General features: G+C 43.4%; 3 protein-coding genes across 5 annotated transcripts; 1 reads left to right on the top strand and 2 right to left on the bottom strand.

The window, feature by feature from the left end:
- The first annotated feature begins 5 nt into the window (after positions 1 to 5).
- On the top strand, positions 6 to 6,896 carry LOC114153778 (P2Y purinoceptor 3). The gene is made up of 2 exons (XM_028032532.1): positions 6 to 3,038; positions 5,234 to 6,896. Exons 1-2 carry the CDS (start codon positions 2,578 to 2,580, stop codon positions 6,129 to 6,131), a joined length of 1,359 nt encoding a protein of 452 aa, XP_027888333.1. The 5' UTR covers positions 6 to 2,577; the 3' UTR covers positions 6,132 to 6,896.
- A 364-nt stretch (positions 6,897 to 7,260) lies between these two features.
- Positions 7,261 to 11,616, bottom strand: LOC114153777 (flavin-containing monooxygenase FMO GS-OX5). 3 transcript variants are annotated; one of them, XM_028032531.1, is made up of 9 exons: positions 11,487 to 11,616; positions 10,237 to 10,474; positions 10,022 to 10,160; positions 9,806 to 9,948; positions 9,127 to 9,179; positions 8,924 to 9,048; positions 8,696 to 8,803; positions 8,373 to 8,582; positions 7,261 to 8,306 (listed from the first exon to the last, which is right to left on the bottom strand). In XM_028032531.1, the coding sequence occupies exons 2-9, from the start codon at positions 10,437 to 10,439 to the stop codon at positions 7,995 to 7,997; spliced, it is 1,293 nt and encodes a 430-aa protein (XP_027888332.1). In that variant the 5' UTR covers positions 10,440 to 10,474; positions 11,487 to 11,616; the 3' UTR covers positions 7,261 to 7,994. The 3 variants fall into 3 exon arrangements, with proteins under 3 accessions (XP_027888332.1, XP_027888331.1, XP_027888330.1); XM_028032530.1 differs by having other exon boundaries at positions 11,529 to 11,614; XM_028032529.1 differs by having other exon boundaries at positions 10,237 to 11,616.
- A 3,620-nt stretch (positions 11,617 to 15,236) lies between these two features.
- Positions 15,237 to 17,519, bottom strand: med31 (mediator complex subunit 31). The gene is made up of 4 exons (XM_028032543.1): positions 17,320 to 17,519; positions 16,933 to 17,007; positions 16,460 to 16,556; positions 15,237 to 15,919 (listed from the first exon to the last, which is right to left on the bottom strand). The coding sequence occupies exons 1-4, from the start codon at positions 17,327 to 17,329 to the stop codon at positions 15,706 to 15,708; spliced, it is 396 nt and encodes a 131-aa protein (XP_027888344.1). The 5' UTR covers positions 17,330 to 17,519; the 3' UTR covers positions 15,237 to 15,705.
- Between the last annotated feature and the right edge of the window lie 403 nt (positions 17,520 to 17,922).

Consider the following 17,922-nt stretch of genomic DNA (forward strand, 5'->3'; position numbering starts at 1 on the left):
GACCGGGTTCACTTCAGATCGGATAACAGATGGACAGTCTGAACGGTTCTGAATTCAGTCAGAAGAAACGAGTAAAATGATGCTATTCTTCCGGGCCAGAAGAACCAAGCAGAACCAGGCAGAACCTATGATTCTGAACGGATCAGATCATTTTAATGGTATCTTGGTTCTGTTCGGTTCTTGTTGGTCCAGTTTCAGGAGGTTCTGGACCTCCTAGTAGAACTTTGTTGGTCCGTCGTTTCAGAACCAGCCATTGGAACCGAGGCCCGGTTTGTGCTGCAACTGCTGCTCTGATAACAATCACCAGGAGGCGTTCAGGGAGGCTGGGATCATTCAGCGCCGCCGGATCACAGCTGATGATGATGATGATGATGATGATGATGGGGGGGGGGGGGGGGGGGGGGGGGGGGGCGGGGCCTCAGGAAGAGGAGGAGCTGCTTCTGCTGAGGTGATGAAGGTGAGGAGAAGCAGAGAGGCGAAGGCAGCGAAGGTGAGCTGAGTTTCCTTCTTTCTAACGGAAAGTTCTGGTTCTGATTTACGGATCAGAACCAGAACCATAAATCATGTCTGTGTTGATCACAGTGATGAAGATTAAAGTTGTTCCAGAAGATCTTCATCAGGAACATCACAGAATAATCCGAGGATGATGATGATGGTGACCTGAAACTTCAAAGATAAAACATGATCAGGACTACAGCTACTCTTCCTCATCTTCCTTCTCCTCTTCGTCCTCTTTCGCCTTCCTCCTCCTCCTCCTCCTCTTCCTCATCTTCCTTCTCCTCTTCGTCCTCTTTCGCCTTCCTCCTTCTCCCCCTCTTCCTCTTCTTCCTCCTCCTCTTCCTCTGCAGTCTGTGGATTTGGTTTCATTCTGGCTCATTAATAATTTAGACATGATGAAGGTGATGAAGGTCAGACCCAAATCTGAGGAGGAGGGAGGCTGAGAAAATCTGAAGCTGAATTTAAACAAAGTTTGATCAGCAATGGTATTAATAATCATCAGCCAAACGGAACGTGGGGCGTTCAGGAACCGTTGTTAGTCGCCACATCCAGTGAGCTGCTCTTTATTTTGTCGCCAAGCAGAAATAAATTATTAAACTGTTAAATATTGAAAGAGCTGGTCGGTCGGGCGCTACATGAAATGACAAAGCAAGCTGCTGGATCAGCTAGAAGGAAAAACAGACACAAAAAGACAACCTTTACATTAACCAAATCATATGAAATTATACAAAAAATCTGTTAAAATATCAACTTGTTGGTTCATCAGGGCCACACAAAATCACTCCAGGGGCCACAGAAGGCCCCCGGACCTCTCTTCTGACACCCTGGTCTAGAGTAATGCGCCCCCTGGTGGAATTGTCCTGAACTGTGAGGATCATCATCAGAGCTGCTGAAGTTACAGGTTTCCTAAAACGTCATGAAAATCAACTGCTCTCTCAAATTCCTTAATTCATCTCATTCATCTCTAAGTGAATATCTGTCAGAATGAGCTGCTCCCGTTCGCTGGGTTCAAACTGCTGAGTCATGCTGTCAGGGTAACAGGGTCTCTGTAGGAATCTGAAGTATTTAAAAATAATAATTGTTTCAATGGAAAGATTCACATTTACACTTTTACTGTGATATGGTGACCAGGTGATTGTGATAAAGAAAGAAAACTGCAAAAAAAGAGAAACTAAAGTAGAAACGGGAACAGAAGACAGGAGAACATGCAGCTCTACAGGAATTACAGTTTTCCTAAACGTCCTGACGTTCCCGCTGCTGGGAATCAAACTGTGATCCAGTTTGATTTGGATCACATCATCGCATATCCATCATCCAGCTGCTGTGATGTCATCACACACTATATCCATGGCAACCTGAAGGCTCACCATTTGTCGACTTAAAGCTTCACCTTTGGTTGGAGAAAGTCCGGACTCACCAGTTCAGGAAAATATATAAATATGGTTGTTATGGCAACTTGTTCAAGCAGTTTGGACGTTCAGTCTTCTGCTCAATTGATGTTCAGGATGAGTGAGCAGAAGCCCGTACAGTACACCGTGATGACATGAGCAGAGAATCAGTTCCACGGCGACTCAAAGGAATTTGAGATTTGTTCACAGAAATGAGAAACTGCCTGGTTGATACAATTATTGGCAGACTGAACAGGAAGTCTAGAGAATTTCAATCTGATCTGAGAAATGCACCAAAGCTGTGAGGGCTTTCTGTCCGTCAGCGTTTAACCTGATTCTGGACTGGCTCTGGATGTAACCCTGACCCAGACGCTCCAGCAGCTGGAACCGACCTGCTGAACGGGGAGGAGAGGCTTCCGGAAAACTGCGTTAATCATTCAGGAGCTAATGGAGCGAGACGCAGCCTTCATCAGCAGAACACGGCGGCAGGACGCACAACAAGCTGCAACCACTAATGAGGCTGTTTCTGTGTCCAACAGGTCTGGATCGGTCCGCCACCAGGTACCGACAGATAGACAGATAGACAGATAGACAGACAGATAGATAGACAGATAGACAGATAGATGGAACTTGTGTGCTACAATGCCAGTGGATTCAGATCGGGTTGACCTTTAACCCTCAGAGGTTCGTGATGGGTCTGGACCGGGTCTCCAGCACCACTCCACGCATCAACTACCTGGCTGTGGCGAGCCTCAACACTTCCACCCTCTCTGCCTCCTCCACCTCCTCCACCCTGCCTCCGTCTTCTTGCAGCATCGATGAATCCTACAAGTACGTCTTCCTGCCCGTTTGCTACTCCCTGACCTTCCTGTTCAGCCTGGTGCTGAACTCGGTGGTTCTGGTGCGGTCGTGCCGGCCCCATGGTGGTGGCGGCGGCGGCGGTGGGCGGCGTTGGAACACATCTCTGATCTACATGGTGAACCTGGCTACCACAGACCTGATGTATGGCCTGTCGCTGCCCTTCCTGGTGGCGAGCTACGTGCTGAGGGACCACTGGGTGTTCGGGGACTTCATGTGCCGCCTCGTACGATTCCTTTTCTACTTCAACCTCTACTGCTCCATCTTCTTCCTCACCTGCATCTCTGTGCACAGGTAAGATGCTCTACCTGATGAAGCTGTGGGTTCCAGTCAGGGGCGAAACCGTTTTCTGATGTGAATGCAGACACATTTCAGCCCCCGTATGCCTCTGCTACTGATCTTATCATTTACACATGCACAAACAAATGTGAAGTACAGAAATGTAAGTAATTTTTCAACCACGACTGTGGCGCCCTTCTAGTGCAGCGCCCCTAAGCATAGCATATTTAGCATTCCCACTTTTTGCACCACTGGTTCCAGTCAATAAAACCAAAATTCAGGAGAACCTTTTAATTGGAAACATTGAAAGTTTAATTGGAAACATTGAAAGTTCCTTTAATGCCTTGAAGTATTTCTGTTTCTCTCTGAATTATTCCTACTCATTCAGGTGATTTAACAAGCTCCGCCCCTTCCTCCCAGGAAGGTACACCTGCCCATGTTCATGGACAGTTTGTGTACCAATTCTTGGTATTGTTAATTTTTGATGATTTTTACCTTTGAACTGTAAGTCACTAGTGGACAGTAGCTGTGAAACGTCTGAGGGTGTATGGCCCTCTGAGCCAATCAGAGGCCTTGAAGACAAGGAACCTCTGAGCCAATCAGAAGCCTTGAAGACACGGGAACCTCTGAGCCAATCAGAAGCCTTGAAGACAGGGGAACCTCTGAGCCAATCAGAAGCCTTGAAGACATGGGAACCTTAGCCCATTTTACCAGCTGAGTTTAGTATTAAAGTGGAAAAACTGCTGAACAACCTGAACTCATTTCCTGAAGGATTCTAGAAAGCTGCGTGGAAAATACTCTGAATGGGTTTTCTTTTCTTTTTTGAAAATCTTCTGACTTGAGGAACCCTTTGTTATTTGCTGGGTTCTGGTCTTCTGGGTCAGTTCAGTCAACAGCGTGTTGCTGGTCAGCCACTGACTCCCTGTGGATTTCCTTTCACTGTAATTTTCCAAAGTGTTTTCCTCCGTTGGAAGCTTAATGACGGTTTAGTCACACGCTGTTAACTCTGACAGTGCGTGACCCCGTTGGACGGACCATTGGGTCAATGAGCCCAGGTCTGTCAGTAGAACTGCTGCCAGTCAGTTTTAATGAAAGAAGCTGGAAATCTTGCTGAAAATCCAGAAAATGTTTGTTCTGCAGTATTTGTTTGGTTTCCATCCATATTAATTATCATCCATTCATTACGAAGAAGTTAGACAACAGAAAACATAAAACTCTGCAGTAAACTGGAAGGTATTAAAAGTATAACCTTAGGTTGTATTGCCTGTTAGTTTATTTTTACAGTACTGATCACTTCCTGAACTTCTGAAGAGTCCAACTGTCTCTGGTTGGACTCTTCAGAACGTCTGCCTCCTCCTCGTCCTGTTTATGAGGTTCGTGGACAGATTATAAGGCGTAGTTATGGAGTCGTTTGCTTTTATTCACATGATGAGGTCCTGCCTGTAGTTATGGTGGTTACAATGTTTAGATCTGGTCCCATAACTGGTAAGAGGTGGAATACTGTGGACCTTCAACTAGTCACAGATTGTTGAGGTACCAATTGGCTGCAGCCAAAGTGCTTCTGCAGTAGTACCAGACAGTTTCTGTTGTTTGGATTAATTCATATTAAGGTATACCTGGTGTTCAAACTGTTAAAATAGGCAGTTGCAAGTTTTAGAGGCAGTTTGGAGCATTCATGGATTTCAGATGTTTACAGGAAGTTATGGTCTTTATTCCCCACAAACACCAGATTGCACTTCTTTCCCTACAGGCCATGTTGAGTCTCTGCAAACAGCTGAGGAGTTCCAGTATCCAGGTGTTTTTTACTTGTAGAGAAGCAGGACAGAGCGAGAGATGAATAAACACATCAACATTCAAGACCTTGATGATTTCTGATAGTGTGTGGTGTGGACAGATTATAAGGTGTAGTTATGGAGTGTCTGTTGGGCTTTACAGGCAGGTACTGGAGCACCTGAAGGTCAGCAGACATGAAAAATATCTCATAGAAACATCAGAAACCACTTATTGGAGTTTAATGGGGTCACATTGATGGGCCTAAGTAGAGTTGGGGGGTTCTGTCTTGGTTTGGTATAAACAGACGTTGCAGTGGTCCATTGCTGAAACTGTTCATTACTTGAGAGCAGATTAAAGAGTATTTGTCTGTCATCAGCAGTAAGTCCCTGATGGAGTTAGAATGAGGTTATGTAAGCCAACTATTGATGTGTCTACAGGTACCTGGGGATCTGCCATCCAATGAGGACCATCACTCTGGAAAGCAAGCGGGTGGTGAAGGCGACCTGCGCCTCGGTGTGGGTGGTGGTCTTCGTTCTGACCTGTCCTATCTTCAGGTTTGCCCAGACAGGAGACGTTACTAGAAGAGGTTCTGGAGCAGCTGGACCTGAGGGGACAAGGTTTGGAGACAACAGGACTGAGGAGAAGTATGTGAACTGTTGGGATGATGCAGTCGATAAGGACTTTCCTGAATATGTCCCATACGGCATTGTCCTTCACCTGCTGGGCTTCTTTGTCCCCTTCGTCATCATCGCTTGGTGCTACTCTCAGGTGGTCCGGACAATATTTCAGAGCCTGCGGTCTCCACCTAGTTCAATAGAGGGCGGCGATGACGCAGCAGCTGGGGACGGAGCAGTTGAAGGAGGTCGAGATCGGGACAGAACTTCAGTCTCCATCTCTGGATCACAGTACTCCCACTACATCCGGAGGCGGCGCAAATCCATTAAAACCATCGTAACCATCACGCTGCTGTTTGCGCTCTGCTTCCTGCCCTTCCATGTGACCCGGACGTTGTTCCTGCTCCTGCGGCGGGGGCAGCTCGGCGGCTGCAATGCAATGAAGGCCGTCTCCATCTGCTACAAGGTCACCAGGCCTCTGGCCTCCTGCAACGCCTGGCTCAACGCCCTACTCTACTTCCTGACAGGAGACAAAGGAGCCCCCTGCTGCTGGCCAGCGGAACGAACAGTGCACCAGGACAGAAGAAATGGCTCCCTCTGGTGGCCATTAACAATACTTAGGAAGGAAGGAGGTGGAGAGGACGAGCAGGAGGCGGCCGAGAAGGTAGCAAGGGAGCTGCAGATGGAGAATGAATCCAAGTCTTCACGGATCATCTTCTAGGACCTTTTCATCTTCAAAGACGATCTGTGCTCATCTTCACGGATCGTCTTTGAAGATGAGCAACTTTTTGCTCAACCCGTTGACACGTTGCCCTGAACCTCCTCAGTGACTCCTGAGTGTTGATCCGATACAACTTTATCAACAGACTAAGTTTCAGCCGTCTGGTGATGAAGATTTACAGCCATGTTTCTCTCCAGAGCCGTTTCTTCTGGTCCAAAAACACCGGAATCAAAGGGCTGGGTTTTACTGGCAGAGGAGTACTACAGAGTCCTGTTGGTGACCCATTTCTTTGGTTCTGGTGTGATGAAGCAGAGACAGGATCTGGAAACGGGTCCCTGGGTCTTCCTCTACAGAAATGAAGAGGAGTTGTTGTGTTTAACAGTTTCCATTGATCATAAGTTACCTGAACATGTCCCATGAAGCATTGCTCCAGGCAGGAAGCTGGTGAGATCATGGATTGGACTTTCATTGCTCTAGAAGATGCATCTGATAGACCTGTCAACTTCCACAGGTTTGTCTTCACCAATGTCAGATTAGGATTGGGAGACTGGGATTAAAGGTGGATTATAAACATTTTAACCCAACCTTGCTTCAGAAGCTGTGAGTGAGCCGCTCTCAGTCGGATAGGTTGTAGTTCTGGTCGGACCAGTTCTAGTGTTCCTGCTTTTAAAATTTATTTTAATCTCAGGTCGTTTCTCCTTCCGGACCTCATTAGTTTGGATGTTTTGATGTTTTTGTGTCAGAATTAAAGTGTTTGTGACTCCAGCTGTTGTCCATCCTTCATGGTACCAAGAAGATCCGTTTTCTCACACGGCTCAACACCAAACCTCCTTTAAGAACTTTAGATGTGTTTTCACTGAAACCTGAACCACATGGTAACAAACAGCCAATCATGGACGTTCTCCAGGTTTCTGGAGAACATCTTGCTGGCAGGAAGAGTTTAGCTGTTATTAGTTTATTCATTTATTATCAATCTGCCATTAATCATTATTCAATATTAGTAAATGAAAATTAATTCACTTTGAATTAATGTTCATTTACTGTGAGTTAAAAGTTGCAATTTGAAACTGATAGTGAAATAAAAATAAAACAATCATTTGATAACATAAAATAAACTCATCTGCACGACCAATTTTACAGAATAAACTTTATTTATGCCATCAATACAGATTAATGGAAATCATTTTATACAGTGATGATAATGATGTAAGACTAAGATAATTATGATGATAATCAGTGTTTAAAGTGCCACATGAGTGAGAGTGTTTTTTCACAGTGGAGGCTGCAGCCCCATGTTGGGCCACCGGGAGGCGCTAGCTGGTCTCAGAAATATGGATCCAAGATTGAATCTTAAACATAAGAAATTTTTAATTATAATTTTTTAGATGATAAAAAATTATGATCTAATCTGTTTTAAAATCATAATTCTAAAAGTTCTTAAAACATTATTAAAATTGTATTCGTCATGCTCATCTCACTGATTCGTTAAGGTGCTTTGCTGCTTAAGCTAGCATAGCAGCAAAATGGAAAAGTTTCTAACCAGAAACAAACTGAAGGAACGGTCCAGCAGCTGGTTCCTTCAGGAAACTCCTGCAGAGAAACACTAATAACCTAATAATTTATGATACATTAATGTAGTAATTATTGAATAGTGAGTAAAAGTGAGAAAAACATTCTGCAAGTCGATGTTTCTCGACATGTTTTGGGTTTCTGTTTGGGGAGCCATGGCATGGTAAGGTCTGGGAACTCCAGAGCTAAAGAGTCACAGGGGTAGTTCCGGGTCTTGACCAGCAGATGGCGCCAGAATTGCAGACAAGCTAGAGAGGTTCTCCGGGTCTCAGTAGAATCTGCTGGACCTCCTGATCAGCTGATCTGCTCCCACCGGGTGGCGCTCACCAGCCTGTAGTTGAACTCCCGGTAGTTTTCTGGGTGAACCTGTCTCTGCCTCCAGACCTCCTCATAGAGGCTGCGAACTGCCGGCTGGAGAGGCGGGAAGCCGGCGGAACCGGCCAGAGTGTCGCAGTATTCCCATTGGTCCTGGTCCAACTTCAGCAAGTGGTGGTGCTGGACCCCGGCCTCCAGTTTCCTCTGGTGCTCCCTCCGCACCACTTCCTCCATCTGCTCCTGAGGCGGCATGGCGACCGACCCGTCCAGCACCGCCAGGGCGAACTGGACCTAAGGAGACCAGAACCATCTGAGACCGCTCCCCAAGGTTCTTCACCGGCGGATGCTGTGGCTCACCTGGCAGTCGAAGTTGGGGAAGGGGCAGATGATTTTACAGATGCCGATGAAGATCAGTGAAGGGAAGGCGGGAGGCATCATGTAGCGGTACAGAGGGGACACCACATGGTTCTGGATCTCTAGACCCAGCCGGGCCGGGTCCAGGAACGGGTAGCTGAAGTTGTACCCAGTGCAGAAAATCAGAACGTCGGCCTGACATACGGAGCCATCCTGAGGGAAACATTTGAACCACTCAGAGGGAGGTTTCACCTCAACATGAAACATTCTGAGGTTCTGGAACCAGAACCGGAACCAAAGTGGTTGGTTCTGCAGGACGGGCTCACTTGGAGGCGGATGGTTCCGTCGTCCTGGACCGCCACCACGCAGCTCGCCTGCTGGATCCCGGGAGGAAGAGGAACGGTCAGCGGAGGGTTCCGGTGACTCAGAGTCACCTGCAGAGAAAACACTTTCTCATTCATTGATTTGGGCTCTGATGTCATCGGAGGACATGGTTAGTTCTGGAGAATCCCAAGTTAAAAATGGTTCATAGTTTTAATTAACTCTGATGGTACCTTGGCTCCAGCCTTGACCAGCTCAATGGAAATGTCCAGTCCGGAAGCTTTAGCTCCTAGAACCACCACCCTCTGACCCGAGAATGGCTCGGCGAAGCGGTACGAGTGACTGTGGAGAACCGTTCCTGAAGACACACAGCGTTTATCAAAAGTCTTTACTCTGTGTGACCTGCTGCCATCCCTGACTCAGAGAAACACGGTACCTTTAAAGTTCTGTATCCCCGGGATGTTTGGGATGTGTGGGTCTGAGTAATGCCTGAGGATACAGACATTATACCTTTGAGGCATTAGATTGGAGCAACAGTGACCCCCGGTGGCAGGAGGCAGAATAACATTCTGTTTTTAAGCTGTACAAGAATTACAGGAACCATCAGGTGTCCCTGAAATCCTGTGGTTGGAAAATGATAAGCTGAAGCTTTCCACCAACACAACATTTAGCGGAAGCTAATGCTAAATTATTAAACCAACACAGTATTTAGCAAAGGCTAACGCTAAGTGATAAATTCGATTGCGTTGATACCCACAATGTGTCATTAGGAGGAGAGTAGAAACCGAAGCGATCGTCAATGTCAGTGACCCTTATCAGGTGCAGAATCAAGGATCGTGTTAGAGACTCATGTCATGTTGATGGCCTCTATGGCGACCTCTATTGCCCAGCGCCACCTTCGCATGATGGCTTGAGGCAAATTCATGACGACAGTCCAAAGAGCTCAACGTTACACTGGATCAGCCAGAGAGACCCAGCAGAACCAACAGAGGTGAGCCAATACTCTGACTGGGTTTGTTGAAGCTAACAGAGTTTATAGCCAAAATGAAAACATGCTTCATCTTTTTACTTCATTATCATGCCATATGATACCATGGTAGCAACCCGCTACGCACCCTGAACAGATGAACACTGCATCAAATGTCTCCGTTTTCTGATGACCCGTTGAGTCTAATGATGTCACTTCCCATGTGATCTTGCTCTCCCCGTTCTCTGCTGTCGTGGAAACAGGCGTAACGTTTTCCACGGCTGTGTCAAACTGGTGATGGAGGATAAATCGGTTATCTTGACTGGGACGGTTACCGGACTCCGGGATCAGTGGGAAGACTCACCCGGATGTGAGGCCGGATCCGGAAGTTCTCACAGTACCTCTCCAGGTACCGCTGGACCTCCTGGTGGGACAGGAAGCTGCTCAGCTCAGGATCAAAGGGGAAGTCAGGGAACATCATCACCTCTTTGGGCAGGTTGGTTCTGTTTGAAAACCAGAACTGGGTCACAACTCATGAGGAGTCAGCTGCTCCCCCTTCTGGCAGACAGGTGACCTTACCTGAGGTCCCTGTACATACTGCTGAGCACCGGTCTCCCGTTGGGGTATGTCCCGATTCGCTCCTCATAGCACCAGGTCCCCCCCACATTCCCACTGACCTCAAACACCACTGGGGGGGCAAAGCTGGCGGGGCGGGTCAGGATGTGGCGAGCTGCACAGAGTCCGGCTGCTCCCGCTCCAACCACCGCTACCCGCTGCAGCATCCTGTGGTTCCGGTCTGGAGGTCCAGAGGACCTACCTGGACAGAAACATTCCCACATTAAAGATCCAGGAAGGGTCCACAACACCTCCGTTGCCATGGAGACTTATTCTGGGATGTTATCCTGCTTCAGGATTGTCTTTGATCCTCACAGGTTCAAATATGTACATACAGCCCCGCTGATTATTGCTTATATCCAGTGGTGGGCACTGCTAACCAAAAAGCTAGCTGTGCTAGCTCTAAAGCACTAATCACAAACATTAGTTCTGCTAATGCTAAATGGCTTAACCAGCATATTTAGCATAAGCTAATGCTAAAGTGCCAAATCAACATATTTAGTATAAGCTAATACTAGAGAATTAAGTCAGCATGATGTTTTGTGTAAGCTAACGCTAACATGCTATACCAGCATGATAATTAGTCTAAGCTAATGCTAAGACACTATGACAACATAATGTTTAGTGTAAGCTAAGGCTAAACCGCTATACCAACATGATATTTAGCGGAAGCTAACACATCAGGGGTGGCGAGTGAAGTTTTTCTTTTGGATTGTTGTTGTACAAGAATGTTTATTTAAAAAAATATAATAAATAAGGTTATTTTATTTGGAATGGAAAAATGTGACATTATTGATACAGAACTTTTATTTGTTAACTTTTTTATTACTCAACAGGACATCGGTTGGTTTCATAACCGCACTCAACTGACAGGACCCAGTTTGGACTTTGTCCTCGGGAAGACAAGACCGATGACACCACAGGGTCACTGATTCACAGAACCGATCAACTTTAATGCACAGAACACGAATCAGCAGAAAAACAGAACCAGAACATCTAAAAACAGAATCAAAGCTGCGCCAAAATCTGCCCAAAGACAACAGGAGGATAATGCCAACTTCGCACCCCATAAGCGAACCCTCCAAACTTTGTAACTAGCCTGTAGCCATCCTGTAGCTAGCCTGATAACAGCGATGCGCTAAGCGCTTTAAAGTATCTATAGTCGGTGATCAGAGTCATGTTGATCAGTAATGATCGATAAAATCATCCGGTACCGAGTGGAATGTCTGGCTTGGTTCCGCTGCTGCTCTACTTACCTGAAGACGGAAGGCGCGTTTCTACAGGGACGCGATTCACTTCACAACACCGGAAGGTAGATAACGGAAGCTGGAGTGTTACAGAGAGAATCTTCTTCTTCTTCTTGGTTTTTATTGGCGGTTGGCAACAAACTTACAGTAGCATTACCGCCACTTACCGGTATGGAGTGTGGTTCGAGATGGTCTATAAACTTGCACTTTCTACCTTTTCCCTCCATTAACTCCTGATTAAACATACCCCTACACATACACACCTGCTTATATTATCCAACTTGCTTATAGCTTTATATACCCCTCTTTGATATTCTTTACACATTCACACCCAACTTGCTCTACTCATATCCTATGAAATAGCTTTGTTTTTTTAAGATACCGAATAATTATTTGAATATGTCTACTCCCGAGATCTCTCCTCAAAAATTCTATTAAATTAAACCTTTCTTTAATACCTACACACTCTCTCAGCATGCATCTTCTCTCTTCTTCATACTTACAACACTCTAAAATAACATGCTCTATTGTTTCAGACTTCTCACAATAATCACACTTTCCAGTTTTATGCTTTTGTATTTTAAAAAGTGAATAATTAAGCCCTGTATGACCAAACCTTAACCTTGTTATTATTCTTTCCTCTTTCCTATTCCTTCTTCCTATTCTTTTCTTTCCTACAGCCACCTGAATTTTATAAAACCACCTTCCTGTTAACCCTTTATCCCACCTTCTCTGCCATATTTTCAACATCTCTTCTTTGACTTTACTTTTCCCTTCCGATTTACTCATCCTAACTGTAAAACTAATAGGATTATGTATTGCCTTCTTTGCCGTTATATCAGCCTTCTCGTTTCCTACTATCCCTATATGTGCTGGAACCCACACAAATGCAACTACTAATCCCAAATGTTGTATTCTAAATAGATTATGATATATTTCTAATAAAATGTCCATCCTACTGTCCGTATTATTATATTTTATGCTTAGCAAAGCTGAGCTCGAATCTGAACAAATTATTGCTTGTAAAGGCTTTACTTCCTCAATCCATTGTAAAGCCAAAAGTATTGCTAACATTTCTCCTGTATAAATTGATAGCCCGTCTGTGATTCTCTTCCCTATATACACTTTGAAATCTGGAATTGTACATGCTATTCCTATTTTTCCGTCGATTTTTGATGCATCTGTGTAAATTTGGACATGTCTATAGTAATTATTTAAATGTGATTGCACTGCATACCTTTCTGCAACATTTGACTTATCATGTTTTTTTACCAATATTGTTAAATCAACTATAGCTTCTGGTAAAATCCACGGTGGTATAACTGATATTGGATCTGTTTGACTAATTTCCAGAGTGTCCACTTTAAGTTCCTTCACTTCCTTTTCAATTTTCCATCCATAACTCTTCATCTCTTTCTTTTCCTTTTCCCAACATGATTTTAAAATTTCCCGAGTTGGATGTCCACATTTATTGCCCATCAAATTTAGCCAATAATTTATTCCTAATGAAGTTCTCCTTAGATCTAGTGGCATTTCTCCCATTTCTACTTCTAATGTTGCTGTTGGTGTTGTTTTGAATGCTCCGGTACATACTCTCAGTGCTTGATGTTGAATCCTGTCTAATCTATCTAAGTGAGTTTTAGCTGCTGAACCGTACACTAAGCACCCATAATCAAGATCAGCTCTAATTATCCCCGTATAAAGCTGCTTTAAGGTTTTTCTCCCTGCTCCCCAATCACTACCCACCAAACATCTTAATATATTCAATTTTCTCTTACATTTATCAACAATCTTTTGGATGTGAATATTCCACTTTAATTTCTCATCAAACCACAAACCTAAAAATTTTATACTCTTTACCTGTTCAATTTTCTGATTATATAATTTTAATTCTATAACCTTATTTGTTTTTTTGGGTTTTTTTGAAAATATAATTACCTTCGTTTTGTCCACTGAGAATTTAAACCCCCATTTCAATGCCCACAACTCTATATCTATAATAACCTTTTGTATTTTTTTAACTATAAACTCTATATTCTTCCCTCTTTTCCAAATAGCTCCATCATCTGCAAAGAGTGAACAGCCCATGTCTTTTCCAATATTTTCAAATATGTCATTTATCATAACAGAAAACAATAATGGACTAATAATACTTCCCTGTGGCGTACCATTTTCCACTACATATTTATCTGAAACAACCTCACCTATTCTTACCTGTAATTTTCTGTTTGTTAAAAAGTCTTTAATCCATTCATATATCTTTCCTTTGATCCCCAATTTGTATAATTTAATCAATAAACCCTCTACCCACATCATATCATATGCTTTTTCAATATCGAAAAACACAGCCACTACACTTTCCTTGTTTACTTGAGCTCTTCTGATTTCATGCTCAAGACATAATGTTGCATCATTAGTGCTCCTCCCTTTCCGAAAACCACTTTGATAATTAGAAATAAAACCCTTTTTATTCAAATAATACACTAACCTATTATTAATCATTTTTTCCATTATTTTGCATAAGTTTGAAGTTAATGCTATTGGCCTGTAACTATCTGTTTTTGAATGATCTTTTCCTGGTTTAGCTATTGGTACAATTATAGATTCCTTCCATAACTCTGGTAATTTCCCCTCCTCCCAGATTTTATTAAATAATTTCAATATTATCATTTTTGACTTATCACTTAGTTGATTTATCATTCTATACCAAATTTTATCTTTACCTGGCGCTGTATTTTTGGTCTTTTTAAGAACTCCGTTTAATTCCACTTTGGTAAACTCCACATTCAAAAAATTATTTGTATCTTCCTCATTCTCCATTAAAGTTTTATACTTAATAACAGTATTTTCTCTTCCCTTTCTTCCCTCTTCGCTAATGTTATTAGTACTATGTATCTTACTAAATACTCTTGCCAACACCTCAGCTTTATCCTCATCCCTAATTATATCTACATCCTCAATTTTTAATACAGGATAATCAAACTCTTTTTTAATTCCATTCATTTTTTTAATTACTTTCCAAATCTTCTCAATTTTTGTATCTCTTCCTATTGTACTACAAAAATTTCTCCAATAATCTCTCTTAGCTTTTTTAATAATCTTCCTTACTACTGCTTGCTTCCTTTTATAATCAATTAAGTTCAAATATATTGGGTTACATTTTAATACCTTTAAGGCTTTATTTCTTAATTTAATTGCGTCCTTACACTCACTTGTCCACCATGGCACCTTTTTCTTATCATTAATACTCCCTGACTTTTTAATAGAATTCTCTGCAGCTTCCATTATTATCTCTGTAATATTTGCATTTACTTCATTTATATGCTTATTAAAGTCTACCTTATCTAAATACATTTCACTCACATATCTAAACTTACTCCAATCAGCCTTATTAAAGTTAAATCTTTCCCCTCTGTTTTTAAAATTATTTCCAATTATTCCTACCCTTATAGTTATAGGATAATGATCACTACCTATTGTAGTTTCCTTGTCAACTGACCACTCACAGATACCCGCTATATCATTCGATACAATTGTTAGATCTATATCTGATTCCTTCCCCGTTTTAACATTGATTCTTGTACCCCTTCTCTCATTAATACATACCAAATTTTTCAACAGAGAGAATGGTTCCCCGCGTTCAAGAAGTAACAGAAGAACTTCCGGTCTGAACCCTTCGCAATAAAGGTCCCAATAAAACACATTTACTGTTACTGATCATATTTCAAAAAGACATTTTACTTTATTGTTTTTCACATTTTAAATTATGTTTTGAATGTTAAGGGATATAATAAGTTATTTCCTTTTATGTGGGCCAAAATGAAGTCATAAACATGTTTGTTCCTTTTGCAATAACTCATTCAGCTTCACTCTGAAGATATTTGCATGATCTGAGTTATGAAAATACTTTATTTCTGTTCGGGATGATAAAGTCTTAAACTGAATCTCTGTTCTCATCAGACAGAGCTGAGCGTTGGTCTGACCGCGTTTCCAGCGCTGCAGCATCTCCAGGAAACAAACCGAACCCAAACATTTTATTAGAAAAGAAGAAGAAAGGCCGCAGAAACATGAAGTAAACACAAACTGCTGCAGCAGGCCAGGAAACCTTCAGCTTGCTGCAGCTCTGTCCCAGTCAAGTCTCCAGCCGGTTCTGACCCGGTCAGCGTCCGTCCACAGACGATGTCCGTCATTTGGCGGAGGCGTTGCCGTGCTGCGGCGGCTGCTGCGGCGCCTGCTGCTGCTCGGCCAGCGCCTGCTGCAGCCGCGTGCGTTTCCTGGAGTAATGCTGCCAGTGCAGCAGCTGCTGCTCATCGATGAACTTGGCGCACTGAGCGTTGACCAGCTCCTTCCTGAAGTGTTCGTACTGCAGCAGCTCCAGCATGTGGAGGCAGTGAGGGTACCTGCAGGGGGAGGGGGATGTGAACACCTGGACCATCCACTGAGAGAAGAAGAAAAACTACAGAAACTAGAAGAACTACACCAACTAAGTGAAGAACTAGAAGAACCACTAGATAAAGAACACAAATAGAACAATACCTAGATGTTGAAGATCTAGAGGAGGAAGAATTAAGTAAAGTAGAACTAGAGGAAGAAGACTTGTGTGAATCCATCAGAGTCCATAAACCTCTATCAGGGTCGGACGGGGTTCAGGTTTAGGTTCTACCCTCTGACCCAAACCGGGTCATCCAGAACCTCTCTGGATGATTCCCTCACTAGAATCCGGATCCGGCCTAATTCTGGTTCTCCAGAACCAACATTTAAACTCAGAATCTGAACTGTTTCAGTAGAACTGCTGATTGAATTGGATCTAAAACCCGAACAGGTCTGAAGAACCTTCCCAGAGTTCTGACCCGGTTTGGATCGGAGGTCATGGTTCCACTGTGGAGCGGGTTCTGATGAATCAACCGGACCCAGGTCAGAGGTTCTGGTGCGGGGCTTACTTGAGGAACTTGGCGTATTCGGGTTCCTTCCAGTACAGGAGATACTTGAGGTAGTTGATGAAGGGTCGGTCTCTCAGGAACCCTCTCTGGGCCAGAACTGCAACACAAACACAAGAACCCGGTCAGCCGCAGACGGATGGGTTCTAAAGCAGAACCGGCTCCACAAACCCCCACGCTCTCTGTGTTATGTGGCTCCAGTTAGTTCTGAACAGAACCTACCTGGTTCTGACTCAGAAAGGATCCAGCACTGACTAATGGTTACTACAGGCCAGTCTGGTGAAACCCAAACGGTTCTGACTGGGATTCTGCAGGAACTGGAACTCATCCAGATCATATAAAAAGTTTTTGATTCTCTTCCAGATGAATCAGTTTGGGTTTGGTTCAGGTTCTGCTCAGAATAAACCAGTATTTTGGTTAAACAGGTGAAATGTTCCTTTATTGCTCCACTTGTGGACTGAAACCGGGTCACTTACAGTTCAGGTAGTTCGGGTTGGCCAAACACTGGACGAACTCCAGTTCGGACTGGAACCGGTTCTTAGCCTGGTCGTCTGGAGGACAGAACAGAACAGAACCTGACCCAGCAGCAACAACCAGTAAATTATCTATTTAACCGTCAGATCCTGCTCTCTCCACCAGACTCCGTTTAAAAAAAAAAATCATTTTAAGGCTGGTTTATTTTTATTCCACATAAAACTCTTCTAGCTAACTAAAAACACTGAATAATAAAACTTTACAGGATTCCTTAACCACCGGCGCAACGTATTTTACCCTTTCATTGTTTTTAATAATGATGAAATGATCTAAACAATTAGCTTCTTAGCCTGCTCTCACAACGGAAGATAACAACAACGTCCACTAACCAGTTTCCATGGCAACACGGATTCTCTGACCAGGTTACGGAAATAAAAAATGTAGTCTGACCAAAAAGCTGGCAAATAGAGATTTTAATACTCAGAGAGTTGATCTTTGTTGGGGTTAGCTGTCCGCCATCAAACATTCATCGATATAACCGTCGTGTCTCCACGACTTTTTATTTCAGTTTACGGCTGGTGTTGTTCGGTGTCTGGACACCAGATGGAGACATTTAACAGCCACAGAGAGCTGAACTGGGATGAGAAACGGAAAGCAAGGAAGGACTGAAGTTAAAGAACTTTCTGAATGTGTTTTCTCAGTCAGTAATTTTTTATGAAAAGTATTAAAATATCATGGCCACCTACCTAATGATGTGTTTGTCCCACTTTTCCTGCCCCGACCCATCGAGAAATGGATTCCTTCAGACCCCTGAAGGTGTTCTGTGGAATCAGGTATTAAGACGTTTGGAGCACATCCTTGAAAAGTTTAAAATCAACTTGTGAAAGTATAAGAATGATAGAAAACAACATGTCTAACTACCTATTATTATACCAAACTGAAATAGTTTTCAGCCAATGATACATGCTGTGTCATCGGCTGAATAACCTAGA

This window comes from Xiphophorus couchianus, chromosome 11 (assembly GCF_001444195.1).
Source record: "Xiphophorus couchianus chromosome 11, X_couchianus-1.0, whole genome shotgun sequence".
In the NCBI taxonomy this organism is placed as follows: domain Eukaryota; kingdom Metazoa; phylum Chordata; class Actinopteri; order Cyprinodontiformes; family Poeciliidae; genus Xiphophorus; species Xiphophorus couchianus.

What these genes read in the sequence shown, in the direction of transcription:
- LOC114153778 (XM_028032532.1), top strand. Translation starts at nt 2,578, where the DNA reads ATGGGTCTGGACCGGGTCTCCAGCACCACTCCACGCATCAACTACCTG. An exon ending in ACCTGCATCTCTGTGCACAG is followed by an intron (nt 3,039 to 5,233) that starts GTAAGATGCTCT and finishes ATGTGTCTACAG; the next exon opens with GTACCTGGGGATCTGCCATC.
- LOC114153777 (XM_028032529.1), bottom strand. Translation starts at nt 10,535, where the DNA reads ATGGCAACGGAGGTGTTGTGGACCCTTCCTGGATCTTTAATGTGGGAA. An exon ending in GGGGATACAGAACTTTAAAG is followed by an intron (nt 9,049 to 9,126) that starts GTACCGTGTTTC and finishes GTGTGTCTTCAG; the next exon opens with GAACGGTTCTCCACAGTCAC. An exon ending in ACGGAACCATCCGCCTCCAA is followed by an intron (nt 8,583 to 8,695) that starts GTGAGCCCGTCC and finishes TGTTTCCCTCAG; the next exon opens with GATGGCTCCGTATGTCAGGC.
- med31 (XM_028032543.1), bottom strand. An exon ending in CAACCCGAACTACCTGAACT is followed by an intron (nt 16,557 to 16,932) that starts GTAAGTGACCCG and finishes TTTGTGTTGCAG; the next exon opens with TTCTGGCCCAGAGAGGGTTC. An exon ending in GAATACGCCAAGTTCCTCAA is followed by an intron (nt 15,920 to 16,459) that starts GTAAGCCCCGCA and finishes CTCCCCCTGCAG; the next exon opens with GTACCCTCACTGCCTCCACA.